Below are 22,129 nucleotides of genomic sequence, written 5' to 3' on the forward strand. Positions count from 1 at the left end.
CAGTGGTCCATGTCAAAGTACAGAAGCACGGCATGTTGTACGACCGAGGAGAGCTGAAATTGGTGTTAAAAAAGTCCATCACTAGGTCTGGTTTTATGATGTCCTTAGCAGAAAATGTCCATTTAAGGGGAAAGACAATGGCAGTTGTAGGGTCCGAGCCATGGATTTGTGCACTGTAATACGTGAACGGGCAGCCTCATGCGGTTTCAGTACCCTAGGTTCGTCCTTTGTCAATGAGCCGATGACTGGTAGCAAGTTGATATTAGAAGTTCGTTCCACCAAAAGGTCATTCATTGGAGGGAAGAAGGCAGGCAGCACAGTGGAAAACATGGTTCTCGGAATGGGACCATCGGAGGTGGAAGCCCTGCTGAACACGCATCAGAGACCAAGTCAATGAGCAGATCACATTTATGTGCATAATTGCAGATGTTAAGTCCGGTAGCAGTCATTGTCTGTGGAGTGAAAGAAGATTCACTGCCATGTGGTGCATTGAGGCACCTATAATAGTCTTCTGAAGTAGATGAACGTTTTTCGAGCAATATCAATTAATCACAGTACAGGCATAAATTTCACGCAGTGTCATCGAATTTGACTCTCATGGATGCAGTGGGATGTGGGGCATGGTTGCTCGGTGTAACACAGCAGTGTCCTGCACAGGCGGGAACATGGCGAAGTCAGTTGCATATCATGGCTGCACAGATGTGGCATGGTTGGACACAGTGCAGCTGCATGATCATGATGTGAGTGGTGGTGATTTGCATAGGGTCAGGTGTGGTTAGCAGTATTCTGTATTGGCACGAAAAAGTGGGGGTTTGTTGATGTCATGTGAAGGCCATCATATCAAATGAGCACGGTGATGTTGGAGTTCATGGTAGACAGGTGCAGTCAGTGGGATTTGTCTGCTGCTTGGAAATAAGCACTTGAGGCTGAAGCTGCAGTCCATGGCAGCCAGCATGTTCATCAACAGTGTGAATATGTTGTTGGTGTTACATGGAATGTTCTTGAAGTAATTGTTCATTCATTACAGATGAGTTGTCAGCAGTTGCACACCAGGCATGTAGCTGGTCCAGACTAAATTGAGATGTTCCAGATCCATCCACAGTGCAAATGTTTGAAATCTGGTCAGCCGGTGGCAGCACAGGCAGGTCTACGGAAATCGTGTGGTGTGGGAGATGCTGCGTCCATACTGAACAAATGCAAATACAAGCAGCTGGAATGCTCCATTTCAGCAGTCGCATAGTGTTTCTGCAAAATGGGAACAGCAATCAGGTCCCAAAGTAGATCATTTGTTGCTTTCAGTTGTATGGCACTATTGTCAAAAGTCAAAACGCAGTATTGAAGTACATCTCCTGCTGCGGAATTGATCACTGTAGGTGGTTGAAGAGTCGGATGAAAAACCCTGCACTGACTGGAATGGAAAAGCTTGTTGTAATGTGTGAATGGCACACAATGGTTAAGCGCACATCACATTGTTGTGGTGTAGTTCGGTACATATGTGGCGTAATTTACATTCATTGTGGGCCTCCAGTGTGGTGAGAGTACAGTGCGGGTATGATATAACTGAGGTATACACCATGCAGAATGATGATAATGCTTTATTGCACAAATATTTACACAGTAAAAGGTTCCGCTTTGAAACTAAGAATTCACTAATGTCTGTTGTCAAGTCACAAATATTTCACTTATCATGCACAAACCACAGTGGACATTCCCACAGCTCAATCTGTAATGAACTCAATGCCAGAGAGATGGTAAACTTTAATCTTTCTTCCTACTATGGAATGGTGCAAGCAGTATAAAGAGTGTCTTTATAAGGAAAATAAAATTGAGCACAATGTGATAGTAAGAGAAGAGGAAGTAGGTGAAGATGATGTGGGACACATGCTGTGAGAATAATTTGACAGAGCAGTGAAAGACCTAAGTGGAAACAAGATGCTTGGAATATACAACATTCCCTCAGAATTACTGACCATTCTTGGAATGTTGAGAAATGTTAGTTGTTGCGTAAGTGCCTTATTTACCTGACTATAAGACAACCCTAAATAAAAGATGACTCCTATTCTAAACTTCCACAGTTTACTGATTTTTGGTCACACAAGAAGTAGTAAAATAAACCAAAAGAAATGATATACATTAATTTTTATTTTCACTTTCTTTTATGCTTACTGTCTACGTGACTGACTGAGCAAGATAGTGTTGTTGTTAGAATGCAGGTGCATAGGCAGAAATCATACCACTTTGGATTAACACTGATACTAATTGAAAATCAGCAGTGCTGTAGAATAGTAACAACTTCAGTAACTTTGTTGAAGCTCATGTTTCATTTGTTGTACTGTGTTTAAAGTGTTCTGTGCAAATATATTTTTGTTAACATTAATTTGTCTTCTGTAGAAACATTTACTATTGTTCAGTATTATATATTCAGTTAAATTCCAGCTACAATTGGATTCAGGCAAACTACATTGCAGATGTTCATAGAAAACAAAGGCAGTATGTGTTCCCATGTTTGGCAACATGAGAAAATTTGCTGTCTGCTTGCCACTTTCCTCCACATGTTCTTCCTAGTGCTCAGCCAAGTCGTTGCACCTCCCACTCTTAAATTAAATCTGTGCATTACTCAGTTGCCGAAGTTTCATCTGTAAATGTAAGAAAACCCCCATACTAAGTAAAGATGTTGACATCGGGAACAGTAGTTCATCTGGAATTGTAAGACAACTCTACATTTTTTGAGTAATGAATTTGGCAAAAAACCTCATCTTATAGTTAGCTGGTTATGGTATGTCACTGAATCTACTGAAGAGAGTGTGTGTGTGTGTGTGTGTGTGTGTGTGTGTGTGTGTGTGTGTGTGTGTGTGTGTGTTGTGTTTTAACTGATTCACCTATTGAACTGAAATAGAGAAAGAGAGGCATTTAGAGGCAATGCAAAGAAACATTCAGATTTTTATATCCAGAAAGAATTATCTCCACGAACATAAACTATATTATAGGAATACTGAATTGTGAAAAACCGGTAATTAATCCTCTGTGGTCAGAGATACAGCAGCTGTGCCTCTTATACACTTCACATTTCTCATACAGTGCTTGTGTGCCTGCACGTGTGTGCGGCCCCCACCCACCCCCCCCCCACCCCCCCACCCCACACACACGTATTCATGGGTGTGTTTACTGCTGAAGTTGTTTGTGGTCAAGTTTGAAGTGCGGAAGAGCATAAAATGTTTTGCAAATGTAGTGCTTCATTTGCTGTTGATGGTGTACTTATGCTGTTACTGTTCCAAAATCTCTGTGCCATTGCAGGGTCCATTAGGCTTGCTGCTAGCTCACATTAAAAGTTTCAAATGAATCATTGCCAATTTTTATGAACTACTTCAGCTTGAAGGAAATGACATTCCATAACAACAAAAAGAATTCATTGCTAATGAGAAAATAAGCACAACTAGCAATTCACACAACAAAGATCTATGAAGTCATTATTGTACCCTGGATATAACACTAGCTAGATTATGACTTGCAGTCGGGTCAAAGTCAGTAGTGATAGTCATAACACACAATCTGCTGGTTGAAATAGCTGTGAAGAACATTGGTGTATTCAGGGTCTCTGTCAGAGATTTACAGGGTCAGCCAATTTTTCCCTCGGTTGACTGTGCACTGATTAGTCTGTGTGATCATCCTCTAGTTTCACAGAGCCTGCCACAAGCACCATCTGTAGTTCCAGGTATTACAGTTTGAATGTCGATGAGACACTCACCTGTAATCTTCCTTTGTGCCATCTTTTCTTTCATTTCACTTCTGTGTTAACTGTTCAGGCAAGTGTTTTTTAGTCTCTACCCATAATTATGAATGCGGGGTTAATCAACAGTACATTCTCATACTTTCTTAATTGAGCATTTTATTGTCTTTTATTTTTGCATTTATAATGCCACCATTAAACAATTGATATCCTTTGAACTGTTTTTACAGCAAATAATCCTTGATAGCTAATTTTCACTTCCTTCTTTCAGCAGCATTTGTGTAGAGGAATGTCGTGTGAGGAGCTTCTTGTTCTGGGACATAAAAAAATATCTATTTTTTAAAAATATTGGCATTTTTAGGGTTTTGTACTTCAATTGGTGAAAATGGAATGCTTATTGTCTCACTTTCTTGTCTGTCTGGCTGGCTGTTAAGACCCCTTTTCTCAGGAAGGGGTAGAAGTATCAAATTTGAAGCTTATGTCAAATACTAAGGTCTACGGTACCTTACCGGTGTAAATAATTTCAGCTTCTAAGTCAATACTCTCAAACTCACTTATCAAAACCTATAGACAAACCATTTACAGGATGTTCAGTGAAGGACTCCCTGATTTCAAAATTAAATATCTCTAAGATTAAGACTAATAGATGGGTGCAACAAATAGTATGTTTATTGTGAAAGCTGTATAAATTATATACAGAAATTATGAAATAGTTTGAAAAGCTAGTAACAGGCGATGCAGTAATCACGGTATATAGTGCCTATAAATAGCGTGCTGCTGCTCAAGAGTGATCAGTGCCACCACTGGAACATTGAAGGAGGTTGAAATCGCCAAATTCAAAAAGATGGGCAGTGTGGCTGATGACATAATGAGGAATGTTGGCTCCAAACAAACTGTAGTTACTCCTGAAAATGTCGCTAAAGTTTCTGGAATCGTACAGCAAAATCCAAGAAAATCTGTCCAAAGACTTGCTGCAAAGACTGACTTTCTAGTGCAAGGAAAATACTGAGACCAGGACTACATGTTGTTTACATTCAAAATCCAAAGCCAGCAGACCATACCAGTGCAAGATGTGTGATACAGGGCTGACTTTGCAAACCAGATTCACACAGTGATTGATAATGAAGGATTTGATGTTGGCTGCATTTGGTTCACAGGTGAAGCACACTTACACCTGAATGCAGTTGTGAATAAACAAAATTAGCGATTTTGGGATTGTGACAAATCCCATTTGTGTGAAGCGAAACGACTGTATTTTCCCAAAGTTACTGCCTGGGTTGTGGTATGCAGCAGAGGCCTTATTAACCCTTCTTTCATGTGAGGAATGGTCACTAGTGAATTTTACATCGCAATTTTGGAACAGTTTGTCACCACACACGTAGCATGGGAGGGTCAACCAGATACTGAGTGGTTCGTGCAAGATGGGGCCAGACATCACCACACAGAACAGATGTTTTGCTCTCTTGATCTATACTTCGGAAATGGTCATTGTGTTAGATTACTGTAAATTTACTAATCCAGGCATAGACAGACCTTCATATTCGTTCTATGTGACTTCTTGCAACTACGTTTTGTGGGATACATTGAAAGACACTGCCTACTGGAACCATCCCAGCACACTGGATGAGCTTCCAGTTGGTGATCTTTGTGGCATCTGAATCCATTTCCATTGTGACACTACAGGATCTGTTAGCAAATTTCATCATTCATTTATGCCACCTCTGTACTGTGAGTAGTGGACATTTTGAAAAGGTTCTGATATGATTTGAAAGATTGCCTGCAGAAGATGAGTTTAATTATTCACACTGCACAGCTATGCAAGCTGCGCAGTGTACAGCACCATCTGTGAGTACCTTTTCAAATTATTCCGAAAGTTCTGTGTAAAATTCTTACAGCTTTCACAATAAATACACCTTTTGTTGCATTTGTCTATCAGTCTTAGTTTTTGAGACATTTAATTTTGAAACCAGGGGCTCCTTCACCGGTCACTCTGTATATACTTGGGAATTCTGGTCTAGAGCCTGCATGGCAACACAGTGTGTTCCGTCATGGGACTGACCACCCTCTGTAATATAAAAACTGAGTGAAAAACTCATTGATGGAATTTTGCACAATGGCATGTGAAATCCTTGTAAGACAATTGGTGGAAAAAAAGAAGGGGGGGGGGGGGGGGGGGGAACAAACAATGAAGAGGCAGGTGGTGATAATGAGAATGAAGCAGTAAAGTGCATGCCTGCAAATGGTGAGGTCATGGGTTGAAACTCGATGGCCAGCAGATTTTTCAGGCTTCGTTTTAACCTATCTTTCACCTGTCAGTGATGAGAGGAGTCGCAAGAAGCAATATGTGGTTTGGATTCCACTTTAAACTGTAGGTCCCTTCCATGGTTGGATAACTGGGATGGGTTAGGGACAAGTGATTTGCCAAACTGGCATCCAGTAGAATGATTTGCACCAGGCCATTGAACCACATGAAATTATTATTATTTCTATATACATTATTAAGTTGGTAGGGAACCCTCGGAGTGCGGTCCTTCTTGCACATGTCTGGTTTTTTATTTCTTTTCTGTTTTCTTTTTTTACTGTCCTTTTGTCTTGTTTTTGTATTTCTTCTGCTGCTATCAAATGTTCACTTAACAGGAAGCATCACATTATATAATCTTTGTGTGGCCAACAGGAAGTAGTACATTGTCATTAGGTAATTATGAGGTTTAGTGTATATTTGCTCTAGTATGCCGTATTTACTCGAATTTAAGCTGCTATCGAATCTAAGCCGCACCTAAAAGTGAGACTCGAAATCGAGGAAAAAAAAAAAAAATTCCCGAATCGAAGCCGCACCTGAAATGTGAGACTCGAAATTCAGGGGGAGAGAAAAGTTTTAGGCCGCACCTCCAAATCGAAACAAAGTTGGTCCATTGTAATATGAGACACAATTTAGGTCAAATGAATGACGATACAGCTATAGTAGTTTGGTTCGAGTCATAAGCTTAGCAGTTAAGCTTTACCAGGTAGCCGTTGCTATGCGTCAGGCGCTCCGTCCGTATTTATACGGGTACCCTTCCTTTTTCACGTGCTTCGTCTGGTTTGAATTGATTGCTTATTTTTATTGGATCTGATAAGTGCCGTTCTCTTTGTTATAGGTGTTTACGTCACTCAAAGCTGAAAATGCATTACTGTCCTGTGTCATGCATTGTTTGTCATATTCTGATAATGAGTGTTTACGACCTGTTGCCGCTTGCGGCATGGCTTGCTTTTGTGCGCGCTACTGCCGCGCACAATTTTAAAAAAAGAAAAAAAGAGAGGAATCGTCTCATTAGCGAAACAATGGCAAGAGACTGCTATTTGTTGTTACTTACACTGCTGCTTTCTTTGATAATGATCAAAAAGAACCAAATAATAGACTGTGTATGATAGAAGATGTTCTGAACGAGAGTTTAGCGAAAATTTTTCTCCGTTTGAAAATCTCTGCAGACGCCTCTTTAGTACATTACATTCTGCACAGAAATTAGAGTCATCTTAGATTTAAAAATCTAATCAATTGCCGTGCTTCATTTCTGACTGTATCACTATTCAGCATCAGAATAATACGAATATAAACATGACACGATATGTATATTCTTCCCGTTTGCTGTTGTCTCACTCTAGTTTCGTAGTTTATTAGGCAGATAGGATTTAAATGAAATAGCAGCAAACACGAAAGAATACATGGCAAAATGTTTATATTCGTATTATTATTATGGTGAAGAGAATACTGCATGTAATTCACAATTCATAAAAGTTTCCTATTAGCAACCATCTCTTCTCACAGGTAGGAAAAAATTCAGAACGCAGAGTTGGCCATATTGACAAACATCCCAAACAGTCTTGCCAGTCGGATTTTCGTAGTACATTGAAATGCTGCTACATTCGAAGATGAACAAAATGGAATTTGTATTTACTTCGTTGGATAATGTATGAAAATGAAGTGGTCGAAACTCGGGGCGGAGGAAAAAAGCTCGTCTTCCACCTTTTTTTAAATTTATTTACTGACGCAGAGGTTTTGGTGCCAGTATTTATCTTTGTGCCTGCAAAGCACTGCATGTATTCGGCGACAGAAGTTAGTTGTGGCGGCACCTACCAACATTTTTTCAGAACTTCCGCTTTGCACTCGATTCTAAGCGCAGGCGGTTTTTTGGATTACAAAAACCGGAAAAAAAGTGCGGCTTGGATTCGAGTAAATACGGTAAGTTATAGGTGCCTGTTTGTTTCCTAAAAAGCACATCACACAAATTACTCCCATCATTGGCAATCCATTGCGAAAGATGTTCGGATTTGTGGCTTGCAGCTTGACAGTATCACTATGAAAAAACTTTGTTCTTCAGAGGATCCTACAAAAAAATCATGGGCTGAAAGATCAGGTGATCTTGCCAGCCAAAGGATATGACCAAATTGTGAGAATAAGGAATGAGGAAAGTGGCACCTGGGTGTAGTCTTTGAATTACGGGCCACATGGGCTGTAGCCACATTGTGCTGAACCATATAGATGGCAGTGTCCCTGCTGGTGGAGAATGAAGAAATAATTGTCATGGCTATATACAGCTCAGAATTGGCACTTTCTGGCCAGCAGTGAGAGAGAAAGAGAGAGAGAGAGAGAGAGAGAGAGAGAGAGAGAGAGAGGGAGGGAGGGAGGGAATAACCACAAGAGATTCCAGTGAACTATCCAATAGCACAGCAGTGGGCGACCTTTGGGTTACTCTGGGCCTTTTCATCATCGGGCTGCAGGTTTTTCCTGAGTAATATAAGAAGTTTTGTTTATTGAGAAGCCCATTCAGATGAAATTTTGCATCATCAGATATTGCAAGATTTGACAGAAATGCGCCACCCTGTTACATTATGCCCGGTACTTTTGTGCAACAAATATGCCTACTCATTAAACGAAGCAAAAATGAGTGCAAGATGAAAAATGAGAGAGTCATTCAGTGATTTTGAAAGTAAAATTTTGTCAACTGAGGTTTTGGTCTAAAGTGAAATCACTAAGTGGTTCAAATCCTGTATTCATTCATGCAGTGATCATAGTGCCACCAAAATGGAAGCTAACAGAGAGAAGGCTGAAGTACTGAATTCAGTCTTCTAAATTGTTTTGTAGCAGAAGACGATAACATGGTTCCTCCTTTCAATCGTTGTACAAATGCCAAACTAACAGATATTGAGATAACTGATTGCAGAGTAGAAAATCAACTGTGATCGAATAGTAATGGAAAGGTATCAGGACGGATGAGATATCTATAAAATTATAGAAAGATTATGTGAAAGAACTTGCTCCCCTTCTAGTAGCAATTTGTTGTAAATCATTGAACAATGAAGGGTACCTAGCAATTGGAAAAAAGTGCAGGTTATGCCCATTTTCAAGATGAGTCATAGAACAAATGCTTTATTATAGGCCTATATTGTTGATATCAATCTGTTGTAGAAATATAGAACATGTTTATTCTCAAGAATTACGACATTTTTGCAGAATGAAAATCTCCTCTATAGAAAATCAACATGGATTTTGCAAACAGAGATCTTGCAGAGCTCAACTTGCTCTGTTCCTCCATGAGATCCATAGCGCATAAGAAAACGGTGCTCAGGTTGAAGCTGTGTTCCTTGACTTCAGGAAGGCATTTGACACTGTCCTGCACTGCTGTTTAGTGAGAAAAATATGAGCTTACTGAGTATCGGATCAGGTTTGAGAGTGGATTGAAGACTTCCTTGCAGATAGAACTCAGCATGCCACTCTTAATGGAACAAAAGTAACAGATGTAAAGGTGTTTTCAAGAGTACCCAAAAGAAGTGTGATAGGACCACTAATGTTGACAATGTTTGTAGGTGACCCGGTAGAAAGTGTCAGAAGCTCTTTAAAACTGTTTGTAGATGATACAGTTGTTCATAAGAAAGTAGCAATGCCAGAATATAGTATCGATTTGCAGAATGACCTGCAGAGGATTTATGAATGGTGCAGGCTCTGGCAGTTGAACCCTACCATAAATGAATTAACATATTGTGCATATTTAGAAAAAGAAATACACTATTGCACAACTACACTATTGATAATAAATTGCTGGAAACAGTGTCTACCATAAACTATTTAGGAGTAAGTATCCAGAGCAATCTTAAGTAGGACAACCACATAAAACAAATAGTAGGAAAAGCAGCTGCCAGATTGAGATTCATGGGAAGAATCATGAGGAAATGTAACTCATCCACAAAAGAAGTGCATACAAGGCATTTGTTTGACCAATTCTTGAGTATTGTTTTTAAACCTGGGGTCCTTACCCACATGAGGGAGAGAAGATCAAATGAAGAGCAGAATGTTTCACCAGAGGATCACTTAGTCAGAATGAGAATGTTAAGGAGATGGTCAACAAACTCCAAGAGGCAGATGTTGCAAGAGAGGCATTGTGTGTCATGGAGAGGTTTGTTGAAGGTTCAAGAGAGCAGCTTCCAGGAAGAGTCAGACAACATATTACTTACTCCCAAATACATCTCGCAAAATGATCAAAATGAGAAAAATTTGAGAAACTGAGAGTCAATACAGAGGCTTACCAAGTATCATTCTTCCCACATGCCATTTGTGAGTGAAATGGGGGAAGGGAGATCAGCTAATGGCACCAGAGGTATCCTCTACCACATACGGTTAAGTGGCTTGCAGAGTATGGCTCAGCTCAGATGAAGGGGTTTATCTCATAGCTGTAACTGATGACCACTTGCAGCTAATAAGGGTGGAAATTCAACTCCTGTTTCACAATATTCTGCAAAGACATATGAAGGATTTTTAGTGTTCTGGAATAGTGATGACAAATTGCCGAGGGCTTCGTAGCAGAGCTGCATGAACGAGTTGGGTATTTACTAGCATTCAAACTGTCATCTCATGTCCCTTATCCTTCACATTGGGTATGGAACCTTACTCATGCTATCATTTTATCCAACTGGATATTGTTGCCCTGGAACATGAAAATGGCAGTTTCATCCATGGCGAATTGCAGGTTGGGCAGCCATTATGCTCTGCACATGACTGTACTACTCCACCGCCTAGTATGCACCTGCACTGGCCAACATTCCGTACTGAACTGAATGGTGTATTATGTGGGTCTAATTAGATGTAGTAGGTTATTTGAGCATATCTATGTCTTAGCAGGGAGTGCAAGTAATTTGTAATGCTGAGTCCACTCTCCACTAATAAAATATACATTGCTTGCAGTGAAAAGAATGAAAATTAATTTTATGGGATTTACTTTTGTATCTCCTGCAACACCTTTCAAATTGAGTTACATATATTTTTGGTATCTGACGGTTCTTAGTTATCTGTTGGGAAACAATGATCAAAGACATGCCATTCCCTTTCAGATGGAGCAAGCAAGAAACAAAGAAGCTTTTTGTTCCTGTCTTCTGCTGTTTTTGTTGCATTCAGTCTTGTGAAGAGTGTCTTCTCTGTTCCATGCCATTTACTGCCCTGCCAATTCAATATTTGTAATCATGCCCCTTCATGCCTTTGCAGTTTTAATGACCAGTAGTATATTTTGTTTGCTTGTGATCGAACTATGCAAAAGTAAGAGTAGCTGAGTAAAAAGGAGTCATTGTACTATGTCATTTCCAGTGTATGAAGAATGAATGTACTTAATTTTCCTTATGTTGTTCAGTGGAAACCTTGCCCTTTGGTGGAGTTGGACATAGTGGAATGGGAGCCTATCATGGAGTCTACACTTTCAATACTTTCACTCACAAGAAAAGCTGTTTGGTAAAGGACTTGAGTGCGATTGGGGAGAAACTTGCTGCGTAAGTATTAAAAAAAATCTCAGTACATGATTAAAGAAATAGAAGTAGGTCTGTGTATTGTAAACATTGAAATTTTTATGTAGGTAAATCAAATGGAAAAATATAAATATTTTTTAAAAGTATTGGACCATGAAGATATAAAGCTATGTTGACTAATGACATAGATTGTCCCCACATGCACTTCAGGTCCTGTATAATTGCCAAAGCCTGTGAATTCCCATACATTAAAAGTCTGTTGATTGATTGCTCAACCATTAATGCAACTCCTAGCTTCAACAGGATTGGATTTCTTTTCTCTGAATTGATAATATATTTAGAAAACCCAATGAGGTTAGGTTAGTAAGCATAATGAATGAGGAAGACACTGATTACATCCTCCCTAATGTCATTATGCTGCCCCTAAACTAATGAATAGAGATCAGCTCAACAATTGAGCTTGTAACGGAGCATAAAAAAACTTCTTTAAGAATGACCACATATCACACTCCGTAATTTTTTTTTTTTTAAAGGCTCTGTTGGTACATTGTGAAACTTCGGTGCATTCTTCGTACTTTGGTCTTCCAAACCATTATTAATACTGAGATGTAGTTTTTGTGCATCTGCACAGTAATAGAACCTACAGATTATTCTGCATCACAGTGCAGGGTGTGATATTTCTAATTTTAATTACAAAATACAGTGTGCGTTTTCTTGCAACTCTGCCTTGTTTCATGTTCTATAAACTTATTTCTAAAGGAGATTGTATTTACAAAAATGATTTGTGATTTCAGGGCAAGGTACCCACCATATTCAGAGAAAAAGATTTCATCGCTGAGATTTTTACTGAAAAAACGGAAAGGAATAAGCTTCAAGTACTTGCCACATGTTGTCATGTTTGTTCTGGGTATTGCAGCAACTGTTGGTGTAACAGAAATTCTGAAGGTAATAAGTGTGTTAATTTATTTTAGAAATTTATGGATATCTTTTGAATCTTCCTAAAGAAATTATTTATGTTTATTTTATGGAAAGTTGAATCATCACAGAAAATTCTGCTTCCAATACACTTCTTGCCTTCATCTAGCTGGTTTTGTATTTACACACAAAACTCTTCTCTAGACACCTCTTGTGTCTTTAGTTTTTGCTCTGTTATAAGTATGCTTGAGTGAGGAAGCAAATGATATTCTCGGTACATACCAGATAACCTCATATCAAACACAGAGTTCAAGGAATACCTTTTCTATTTGGTTTGTAGAATGGTCACCAAAGCTTAGTCTCACCGGTTCTCTAACATTATGGGATGCCATGCACATTTATTACAATGTATTTTTGGGGGGCGGGGTGGGGGGGGATGGGAATTACACCACAATAAATAGTGGGCTCCCTGAGAGGTAATGTTCATACCATGTGCAATGGGAGGAACTGTCCATGGTACACAGTCACTGTAAAGAAACTTCTAAAGAAACAGTGGATTCCATAAGTATAAAATAATAATAATAATATCATATATAGAGAGAGAATTGCTGAATGGAAAAACGTTTGGCTGACAAGAAGGCAATGCACAAAGCCTTCCATAACTACTGTAAAACAGAACCTTATCAAAAGATCTTTCGCAGTACTCAGAGAAATTCTGGCCATATGCAAAGGATGTTGATGGAATCAGAGTTAGTGCCCCAGCACTCATGGATGAGACAGAAACTGAAACTGAGCATAGCAAAGTAAAAAACAGAAATGGTGAACTCTGTTTATTATTGCTAATGAAGATAAAGAAGTACTGTCCCAGTTAACTTCTTGCATCACTGCAAAGATGAGTTATATAGATATTAGTGTCAGTTGTGTCAGGAACTACATAAAATCACTATTGCACAAAATCATTAGAATTAAACTAGATACTGGAGCCCAACGGGATATGTCTCAGATTCTACACAGAATTTGCAGCTCAGCACATATTTTAACCATGATATACTTTAGATTTCTGCAACCAAGAACTGTGACTGGAAAAAGTACAGCACACACATGTCAACAAGAAGGGTAACAGAAGTGATCCACAAAACTATTGCCCAATCTCATTTATGTCTGTCTGTTGTAGAATCCTAGAACTTAACGTCAGTTCAAATGTAATGAGATATCTCGAGTAAAATGACATATTCTGTGCCAAATTGCATGGATCCCGAAAACATTGATCATACAAAACCCAATGTTTGCTTCTCACAAGTGACATCCCGAATGCTATGGGTCAAGAGAATCAGGAAGATGTATTATTTTTTTATCTTCCAAAAAGAATTTAACTCGGTATAACACCTACATTTATTGGCAGAAGTACAATTGAATGTTGTATGCAAGCTCTTTTCTACTTAATAAGTATGATATTTAATTAATGTTCTCAGTTGAACTGTTAAATTAGTTGCAGAGCTCATATCCATAGGTTGTATTCGTTTTCAACAACGTGTGAGTGCTCTAACTGATATAACCACAGTTAAATTCATTATTTTGACTATGTTGCTGTTAGTGCCTTGAAAAATATGAATTATTATTATTATTATTATTCAAGACAAGCATCATGACACATCTGTAGTTTATAGTCAAATATGTCACTATGATTTCCAGCTCTTTGTGATTTCCAGCTCTCATACACTTACTGCTGAAACCACAGTTCTGTTCACACACGTAAGTGCATTATCAGTGGTAATTCTTCCTCTTATTTGTTATGATCAGGGTAAGATACATTCTGTATAAATCACTTCCAATATCATTTTGTCTCTCCTCTCTTAACAAACAGTTATACTCATTTTTGTGTTTTTAATGTGACCAAACACCTCACGTACGTACTACAGCCCCAGATTCGGTAGGCTCCACACTGTTCCCTCAAACAATGCCTATTTGCCACACAAGCCATTCTGCAGGTCAAAGAGAACCATTGGTGGAAGAAAGGGCACACCACTTTTGTCTAAGGTGAGGAGCAAGTTTACAGGCATCAAACAAAATTCATGATTGGGTTGAGGATTTCTTGGCAGGCAAGTCCCAGCATGTTATCTTGCATGGGAAGTCATTGACAGAAATGGAAATAACTTGAGACATGCTGCAAGGGAGTGTGTTGGGTCACTTGATGTTTTGCTGTATATTAACGACCTGGCAGACAATATTAGTAGCAAGCTGAGACCTTTCACAGATTATGCAGTTGCCTGTAATGGAGTATTTTCAGAAAAAGTTGCAGAAATATTGTCAGATCTTGATAAGAATTCAGATTGGTGCAAAAATGGGCAACTTTGTTTGAATGTATATAAAACTATGCACTTAATAAAATGACAGAAAGTAGTATCCTATTACTACAATATTAGTGATCCACAGTTAGAATCAATCAGCTTCTACAATATCAGTGATTCACAGTTGGAATCAATCAACTCATGCAAGTTTATGGATGTAACAATTTATATGGATGTGAAATGCAGCAGGTAGCAAACCTTGGTTACTGACAGTACACTGGGAAAATTCAGTCAATCTACAAAGGAGACCTCTTGCAGATCATTTGTACGTCCCATTTTAGAATATTTCTTTTATATGTGGGACCCATGCCAAACAGAACTAATGTGGAATATTGAGTGTAAACAAAGAAGGGTGGCAAAAATGGTCTTCGGTTTGTTCGACTCACAAAACAGTCTCAAAAAAAATATTGAAAAAATTGAATTGGCAGACTCTTGCAGATATACACAGATTAAAGTGAGAAAGCCTACTTACAAAATTTCAAGAACTAGTACTAAGTGATGACTCTTGCCCCCTATGCGTTACTCTCAGGCAACCATGAAGACAAAATTAGACTAATTACAGTATGAAAAGAGGCATTTAAACGTTTGTTCTCTCCATTCTCCATACACGATGGAACTGAAGAGACCCTAATGTGGTAATGTACTAAGCATCCTCTGCTAGGCAGTTCTCAGTTATTTGCAGAGAATGTATATATAGATATAGATATGTATATTTCATTATACAAGTGTCACAGAATTAAATTCTATAATACGCAGTGACCATGTTTGAGATCAGTGACAGTAGCCATTTTAGATCAACTGATGCTATTGCTTGTAGTGATGTAATTCGAAACCATGCCTCGTCGTGTCTCAAATCCTTATAGAATCACACTACAACTAGCTCTGTGAGTCATCACAATAAATTGATGTGTAACTGCTTAGAAATCTTGTCATATCCTTGTTGAAGTTTCCTGTAAGTAAAGAAAAGCAAAACATCTGATTGTTTGAATGATAATTAGCAGGACATCCAAGGCAAAAATAAACTTTTCTGTATCTGAAGCATAGGAAATACACTAAAAGGAGACACATTTTCGTAAGGTTGAACAGGAAAGTCACATATGTTGATGAGCAAAGGTTAGCCTGACAATATTCGATGAAATGAAAGTTAAAAAGGTACGTCCTGAAAATGTGAAAAGTAAGAAATGGTAAAATATGTAATTAGCAGTTCACTAGTAAAGGGAGGATAAATTGGAAAAATCAAGCCTAATAAAGATGAGTGGTATAACTGAATAAATGGAGACAGGCAGGAGGAGAGTAGATGGAAAGAAGAAGGGAATGGCTAAAGAACAAAGAAAAAAGGGAATGGCTAAAGAAACAAATGAAAGCAAAATCTGTTTGGGAGATATTAAGAAGAGAGAATGAAAATGTGAAGATACAGGTGAGATAGTTGAGATGACAAAAAGGTGGGAGACAATCCCTTTTCATCCATATCTTTTTGTCTCATTCTCTGACTGTAAAAATTCCATATTTGAAAACTATTTTGCTCTTGCTTTGTTTGGTGTAACTGTTTATGTTCCTCATTTCAGTCTGTGAACATATTTGCTGTTGTTGTCATTATTTAGTGAAAGTTTCATACCTTATTCTTCTTCCATATGTGAGAACTGTGTAATTTATAGATGATGTGTAACTGTTATGTATTTGTTTGCACACCTTATAGTTGTATTAAAATGTCCCAAAAGTAGCTGCATTAACTCGAGAAAGATGTGGTATGCTAAATTTATGAATTTCTTACAATGAATACCTTTAGTGCTATATTGTCTCGCAAGAGAAATCCACAGTGTTGGGATCACAGATTTACTTCAAACTTTGTACATGTTTAGTAGGTCATCAAAACAACATAATAAGCAAGTAGTAAGGTGCACTACCCTGCTAATTCCAAGAAAATAGTAAGAGAAGCTTTAGGTGTCTGTTATGTAACTGATGTATCTGTGCGTAGGTGCTAGATGTTAAGAGTTCGTGGTTGCCAAGCGGTCAGCGTTCGAACTTCGTAAGACAAATGTGCATGAGGTGACGGTTCGACTTCTGTTCAAAACTTATTTTTGTAGTACAAGTGTAAATTTTGTGATGGTAAAAAAAATTTGCACCTACACTATTCGTTCATGCTTCATTAGCTACGTCTCACTGCTACACAGGTTAACTGCCGAATGTGGCCTACTTCTATGACTGCAGCTTGAAGCGTTGGGATGCAAAGTAGTTCCGGGTATCTTACCAGATTGCATGTATAAGGGATTTTGCACGTCATGACAGATATACATTTGCAGGAAAACTCTATACATTTCTTCATTTGCGTGTTGATTGTTGTAAATGTGTTTGTTGTAATAATTAAATTTAATTGAAAGTAGTGATAGTCAAATAACATGAAATTCACTAGAACTTCATGCAAATACGTGTGTTTTTTTAAATTATTTTACCTCTCAAATGTCATACGAATTAAATAATACGACCAGTGATGAAAAAAATATTAAGTTTGAGTGGGAGTTGAACCTTCACCTCATATACATTCATCTTGCAGATCGCAAACGCTAACCAACTGACCAGCAGGAACTCTTAACATCAAGCACCTATGTACAGATACATAATAGATGATTTTCTTGGAATTGCCAGAGTAGTGCACCTTACTACATGGACATTATATTGTTTTAATGGCGTACTAAAGGTGAACAAAGTTTGAAGTAAATCTGTGATCCGAATGTCGTGTCCTCTCCTAGTCAGTAAAATGACAGAACACTGCTCAGTAGATGCTTAACTGCTTTCACGTATTCTTTTTCTGTATAGTCTTTACACTCAGTGTCACACTTTGTCACCAGTTGACTTCATTTTACACTTGTAATTGTAATCTTGAATCTCAGGACATAAAAAAATTGTTTCTTAGTTATTGCGGGCAACCTGTCCTGGTATACCTTCTCTGAAATCATTTTCAGACTGAAAGGTTTTTTTCACTTTTATTTGCATTTCTAGCTGTTAACAAATGAATCTGAAATAATTCTTCCATAGCTACAGATTGTAATTACTTTGGAGATAAGTGGTATGTTTCTCAAAGGATCATCATTGTACAGTCCACACAGTCCACAATAAAATTATTATAACATGCAACCATCAAATATTTATGAGCATCATTAAATAGTACAGCCAAAAACATAGTCATACTAATACATGCTGATGGTCATAAACTTTCATTTTCAGGCATGTTGAAAGTTTAGTTTACAAATAGATATTTAGTTTACTGAAGACATTCCAGGGCATTTTTACTCTTCTGTTTATTCCTTTTGCAGTCCATCCACTTGTTTCAAACTGCTCTAAATGCAGAAATTCATAAACTGCTTCTTTTACTTCATTGTTTATTTGTGCCTATTTTTACTGTCTTGATTGTACGTTATATAACTCTTGTTATGACTAACATTCGGATATACATGGATATTTGCTCTGTTAAGTTCTTTGATTAGTTTTGGAAGATTATATGCACTAAAGGTTAATAGTTTGTGATCAGCAAAACAATGGTGGTTCAGTTACTTTTCACTAACTCATATTCCGCCACTTTTCTTTCATTCATTCAAAACACATTTTAAAAATAGCTGTATTATGTACCACTGTAGTTTTAACACTTCACATAAAACATAGAATTTTAAAAGGCACTTACAGTAAGGACATTGTTCACAAACCATCTGATAGTGAGAAAAACAAAGACATTGCTGAAGAACTATACTTGAAATGACTGGTTTCAGTTCAGTAGCTTTGCCCGGTATATTTGTCAAAACCGAACCTACAGCAAATACACTCCTGGAAATTGAAATAAGAACACCGTGAATTCATTGTCCCAGGAAGGAGAAACTTTATTGACACATTCCTGGGGTCAGATACATCACATGATCACACTGACAGAACCACAGGCACATAGACACAGGCAACAGAGCATGCACAATGTCGGCACTAGTACAGTGTATATCCACCTTTCGCAGCAATCCAGGCTGCTATTCTCCCATGGAGACGATCGTAGAGATGCTGGATGTAGTCCTGTGGAACGGCTTGCCATGCCATTTCCACCTGGCGCCTCAGTTGGACCAGCGTTCGTGCTGGACGTGCAGACCGCGTGAGACGACGCTTCATCCAGTCCCAAACATGCTCAATGGGGGACAGATCCGGAGATCTTGCTGGCCAGGGTAGTTGACTTACACCTTCTAGAGCACGTTGGGTGGCACGGGATACATGCGGACGTGCATTGTCCTGTTGGAACAGCAAGTTCCCTTGCCGGTCTAGGAATGGTAGAACGATGGGTTCGATGACGGTTTGGATGTACCGTGCACTATTCAGTGTCCCCTCGACGATCACCAGTGGTGTACGGTCAGTGTAGGAGATCGCTCCCCACACCATGATGCCAGGTGTTGGCCCTGTGTGCCTCGGTCGTATGCAGTCCTGATTGTGGTGCTCACCTGCACGGCGCCAAACACGCATACGACCATCATTGGCACCAAGGCAGAAGCGACTCTCATCGCTGAAGACGACACGTCTCCATTCGTCCCTCCATTCACGCCTGTCGCGACACCACTGGAGGCGGGCTGCACGATGTTGGGGCGTGAGCGGAAGACGGCCTAACGGTGTGCGGGACCGTAGCCCAGCTTCATGGAGACGGTTGCGAATGGTCCTCGCCGATACCCCAGGAGCAACAGTGTCCCTAATTTGCTGGGAAGTGGCGGTGCGGTCCCCTACGGCACTGTGTAGCATCGTACGGTCTTGGCGTGCGTCCGTGCGTCGCTGCGGTCCGGTCCCAGGTCGACGGGCACATGCACCTTCCGCCGACCACTGGCGACAACATCGATGTACTGTGGAGACCTCACGCCCCACGTGTTGAGAAATTCGGCGGTACGTCCACCCGGCCTCCCGCATGCCCACTATACGCCCTCGCTCAAAGTCCGTCAACTGCACATACGGTTCACGTCCACGCTGTCGCGGCATGCTACCAGTGTTAAAGACTGCGGTGGAGCTCCGTATGCCACGGCAAACTGGCTGACACTGACGGCGGCGGTGCACAAATGCTGCGCAGCTAGCGCCATTCGACGGCCAACACCGCGGTTCCTGGTCTGTCCGCTGTGCCGTGCGTGTGATCATTGCTTGTACAGCCCTCTCGCAGTGTCCGGAGCAAGTATGGTGGGTCTGACACACCGGTGTCAATTGTTCTTTTTTCCATTTCCAGGAGTGTACGTGGATGGACAGTATCACCTGACCTCCATCACATAACAGAAATGAATGCTTCAATATATCCTGATTACATCTTCTCATAACAGTTTGGAGCATACAAATTTGAAACATCTAGTCATGGATTGGTGGAATCATTGTCTCATTAATTGTTTTATTTTCTCCAGAGAGAGCCATCAAGAATATTGGGTTACATCTGGTCGTTGCAGAAAAGAAAGTAGCTGTAAAGTTCTTGATGACCTCATGACTTACCCTGAAGGTGGGGCACATCATTATCATTTTCATATAATCATTGTAGAATATTATAAGTAGGATAGAGAGGAATACATAAGCTCACATCTCTCTGTATTAGCAAGTACAATATTTCCAGTTTGAAATATTTTCGGGAGGCCCTTTACTTTTGCAATGCAAGGGAATTATTGTTTGGCAGAGGATATAGATAATACTCACCACTACAAATGGTTGCCGTTGACCAGAGATTACTACTACTAGCCGTTTCATTTAGATCATCTATGCTCATTTCCACGCCCAGTAGCATTTCTGCAAATTGGAGAGGGTGAACTTTTGTGTTGCTTAATGCAAGTCGGAACAGCATGGCGTTTTTTCTGTTGTAATTGTTTACAGTTATGTTGATCAGATGTAATCAAATGTTTTGTAATGGTAACCTCTTGGTACCTGTAGCAAGCACTGTTGTTATAATCTTTCATAGTTTACAGTTGCGAATTAGTAAATTGAAACTAAAAAATTTTCAAGGAAGTAATGTGGTAATCTTTGCCAACGAAACTTCACAATTTGCTTTAAACAAATATTTGTGTTAAAAAAAAAATTGGTAATCTGTGTCTCTTATGTCCTAACTGGTCAACATCACTGTTAAAGATATGAATGAAAACATACTAGAAATGTACAATGTATGTGTTAAAAATATTTCTGCAGAAATATTAACATCAGCTATAAGAGCATGATCCACAAGAGTGTTGCCAAACTTTTTATGACAATGAGTGTAATTTGCATTTAGATCCATGCTTAATGTATCAGTTTATTAGTTAGCTTTTAGCATTCTAATATCAGGTGGAATTTCAGTTGCAATTCTTTCAGTTAAAGTCTTTGTACATTTAAATCCACACTTTGTCAGAGGTCAACTGCAGTGCCATACTATCTTAGATCCCTAATATGCAGATCCTGTACCTAGTACACTACTGAATAATGAAAAACCACACACTCCTTGGCTATATAAAGTTCTCAGATTTTTTGGTCAGTGATCCCTTTCATCCAGGCATATTTATTAGTGACCTCACATGCTGTTATAAATGTAATTAGTACTAGCATTGTAGATAAACAAGTAATATACTAGTTCATCAAACAATGGAAAATCTAGGATGGAATGTAACAGTAATGTGAGAAAGAAAGTTGCTACTCAACATATAGCAGAGATGCTGAGTCGCAGATAGGCACAACAAAAAGACTGTCACAAATATAGCTTTTGGCCAGTCCTTCGTCAAAGTTAGGCGACAAACACACACACACACACACACACACACACACACACACACACACACACACACACACACACACACACACACACAACTGCAGTCTCAGGCAACCTGTTGTTTGACTTTGATGTGCCCTTAGGAAATTCATTCAGGGGTGCTGTTATCGATGCATAATTGTATACAAATTTTTGGTAAAAATTTATGACCCCTAAAAAATCGGCGTAGCTTTCTGATTGTAATGGGGCAAGGTTATTTCTTTATGGCTTCCACCTTTTTTTGCAGTGGTCAAATTCCATGCACGTCTGCCATGTAACCCAGAAATTGCACTTCCCTCGCTCCAAAAGTACACTTTGAAGGATTAGTTACTAAGCGTTGTGTGTGAAAATGATTAAATATCTGAGCCAGACGATGTACATGTTCTTCTTCTGTCACAGACTCACCGAAACATCATCTACGTAAACATAACAGATGTCTAAGTCCCTAGTGATCTCATCCATGAAACACTGAAACATCTGTGCAGCATTGCTTAGACCAAAAGGCATCCTAGACTGAAAGGTGTTGTCATTACTGTCATGGGGATACCTTCTATGGCAACTGGGATCTGAAAATATGCCTGGACTAGATCAGTAATGGAAAACATAGTCTTACCAAGA

The 22,129-nt window shown here is 39.1% G+C and overlaps 1 protein-coding gene across 5 annotated transcripts in view; it reads left to right on the forward strand.

Annotated features, from left to right (window-relative positions):
* LOC126485080 (aldehyde dehydrogenase, dimeric NADP-preferring-like) overlaps window positions 1-22,129 on the forward strand; it is a 363,030-nt gene that overhangs the window by 324,457 nt on the left and 16,444 nt on the right. For 4 of the 5 annotated variants that reach the window (XM_050108684.1, XM_050108683.1, XM_050108688.1 and 1 more), the window contains exons 10-12: window positions 11,383-11,518; window positions 12,289-12,439; window positions 20,154-20,245. In XM_050108684.1, coding sequence (XP_049964641.1) covers window positions 11,383-11,518; window positions 12,289-12,439; window positions 20,154-20,207 — 341 coding nt within the window. In that variant the 3' untranslated portion in view covers window positions 20,208-20,245. The remainder of the gene's footprint in view (window positions 1-11,382; window positions 11,519-12,288; window positions 12,440-20,153; window positions 20,246-22,129) is intronic. The other variant, XM_050108686.1, reaches the window with a different exon arrangement.

This window comes from Schistocerca serialis, chromosome 6 (assembly GCF_023864345.2).
Source record: "Schistocerca serialis cubense isolate TAMUIC-IGC-003099 chromosome 6, iqSchSeri2.2, whole genome shotgun sequence".
In the NCBI taxonomy this organism is placed as follows: domain Eukaryota; kingdom Metazoa; phylum Arthropoda; class Insecta; order Orthoptera; family Acrididae; genus Schistocerca; species Schistocerca serialis.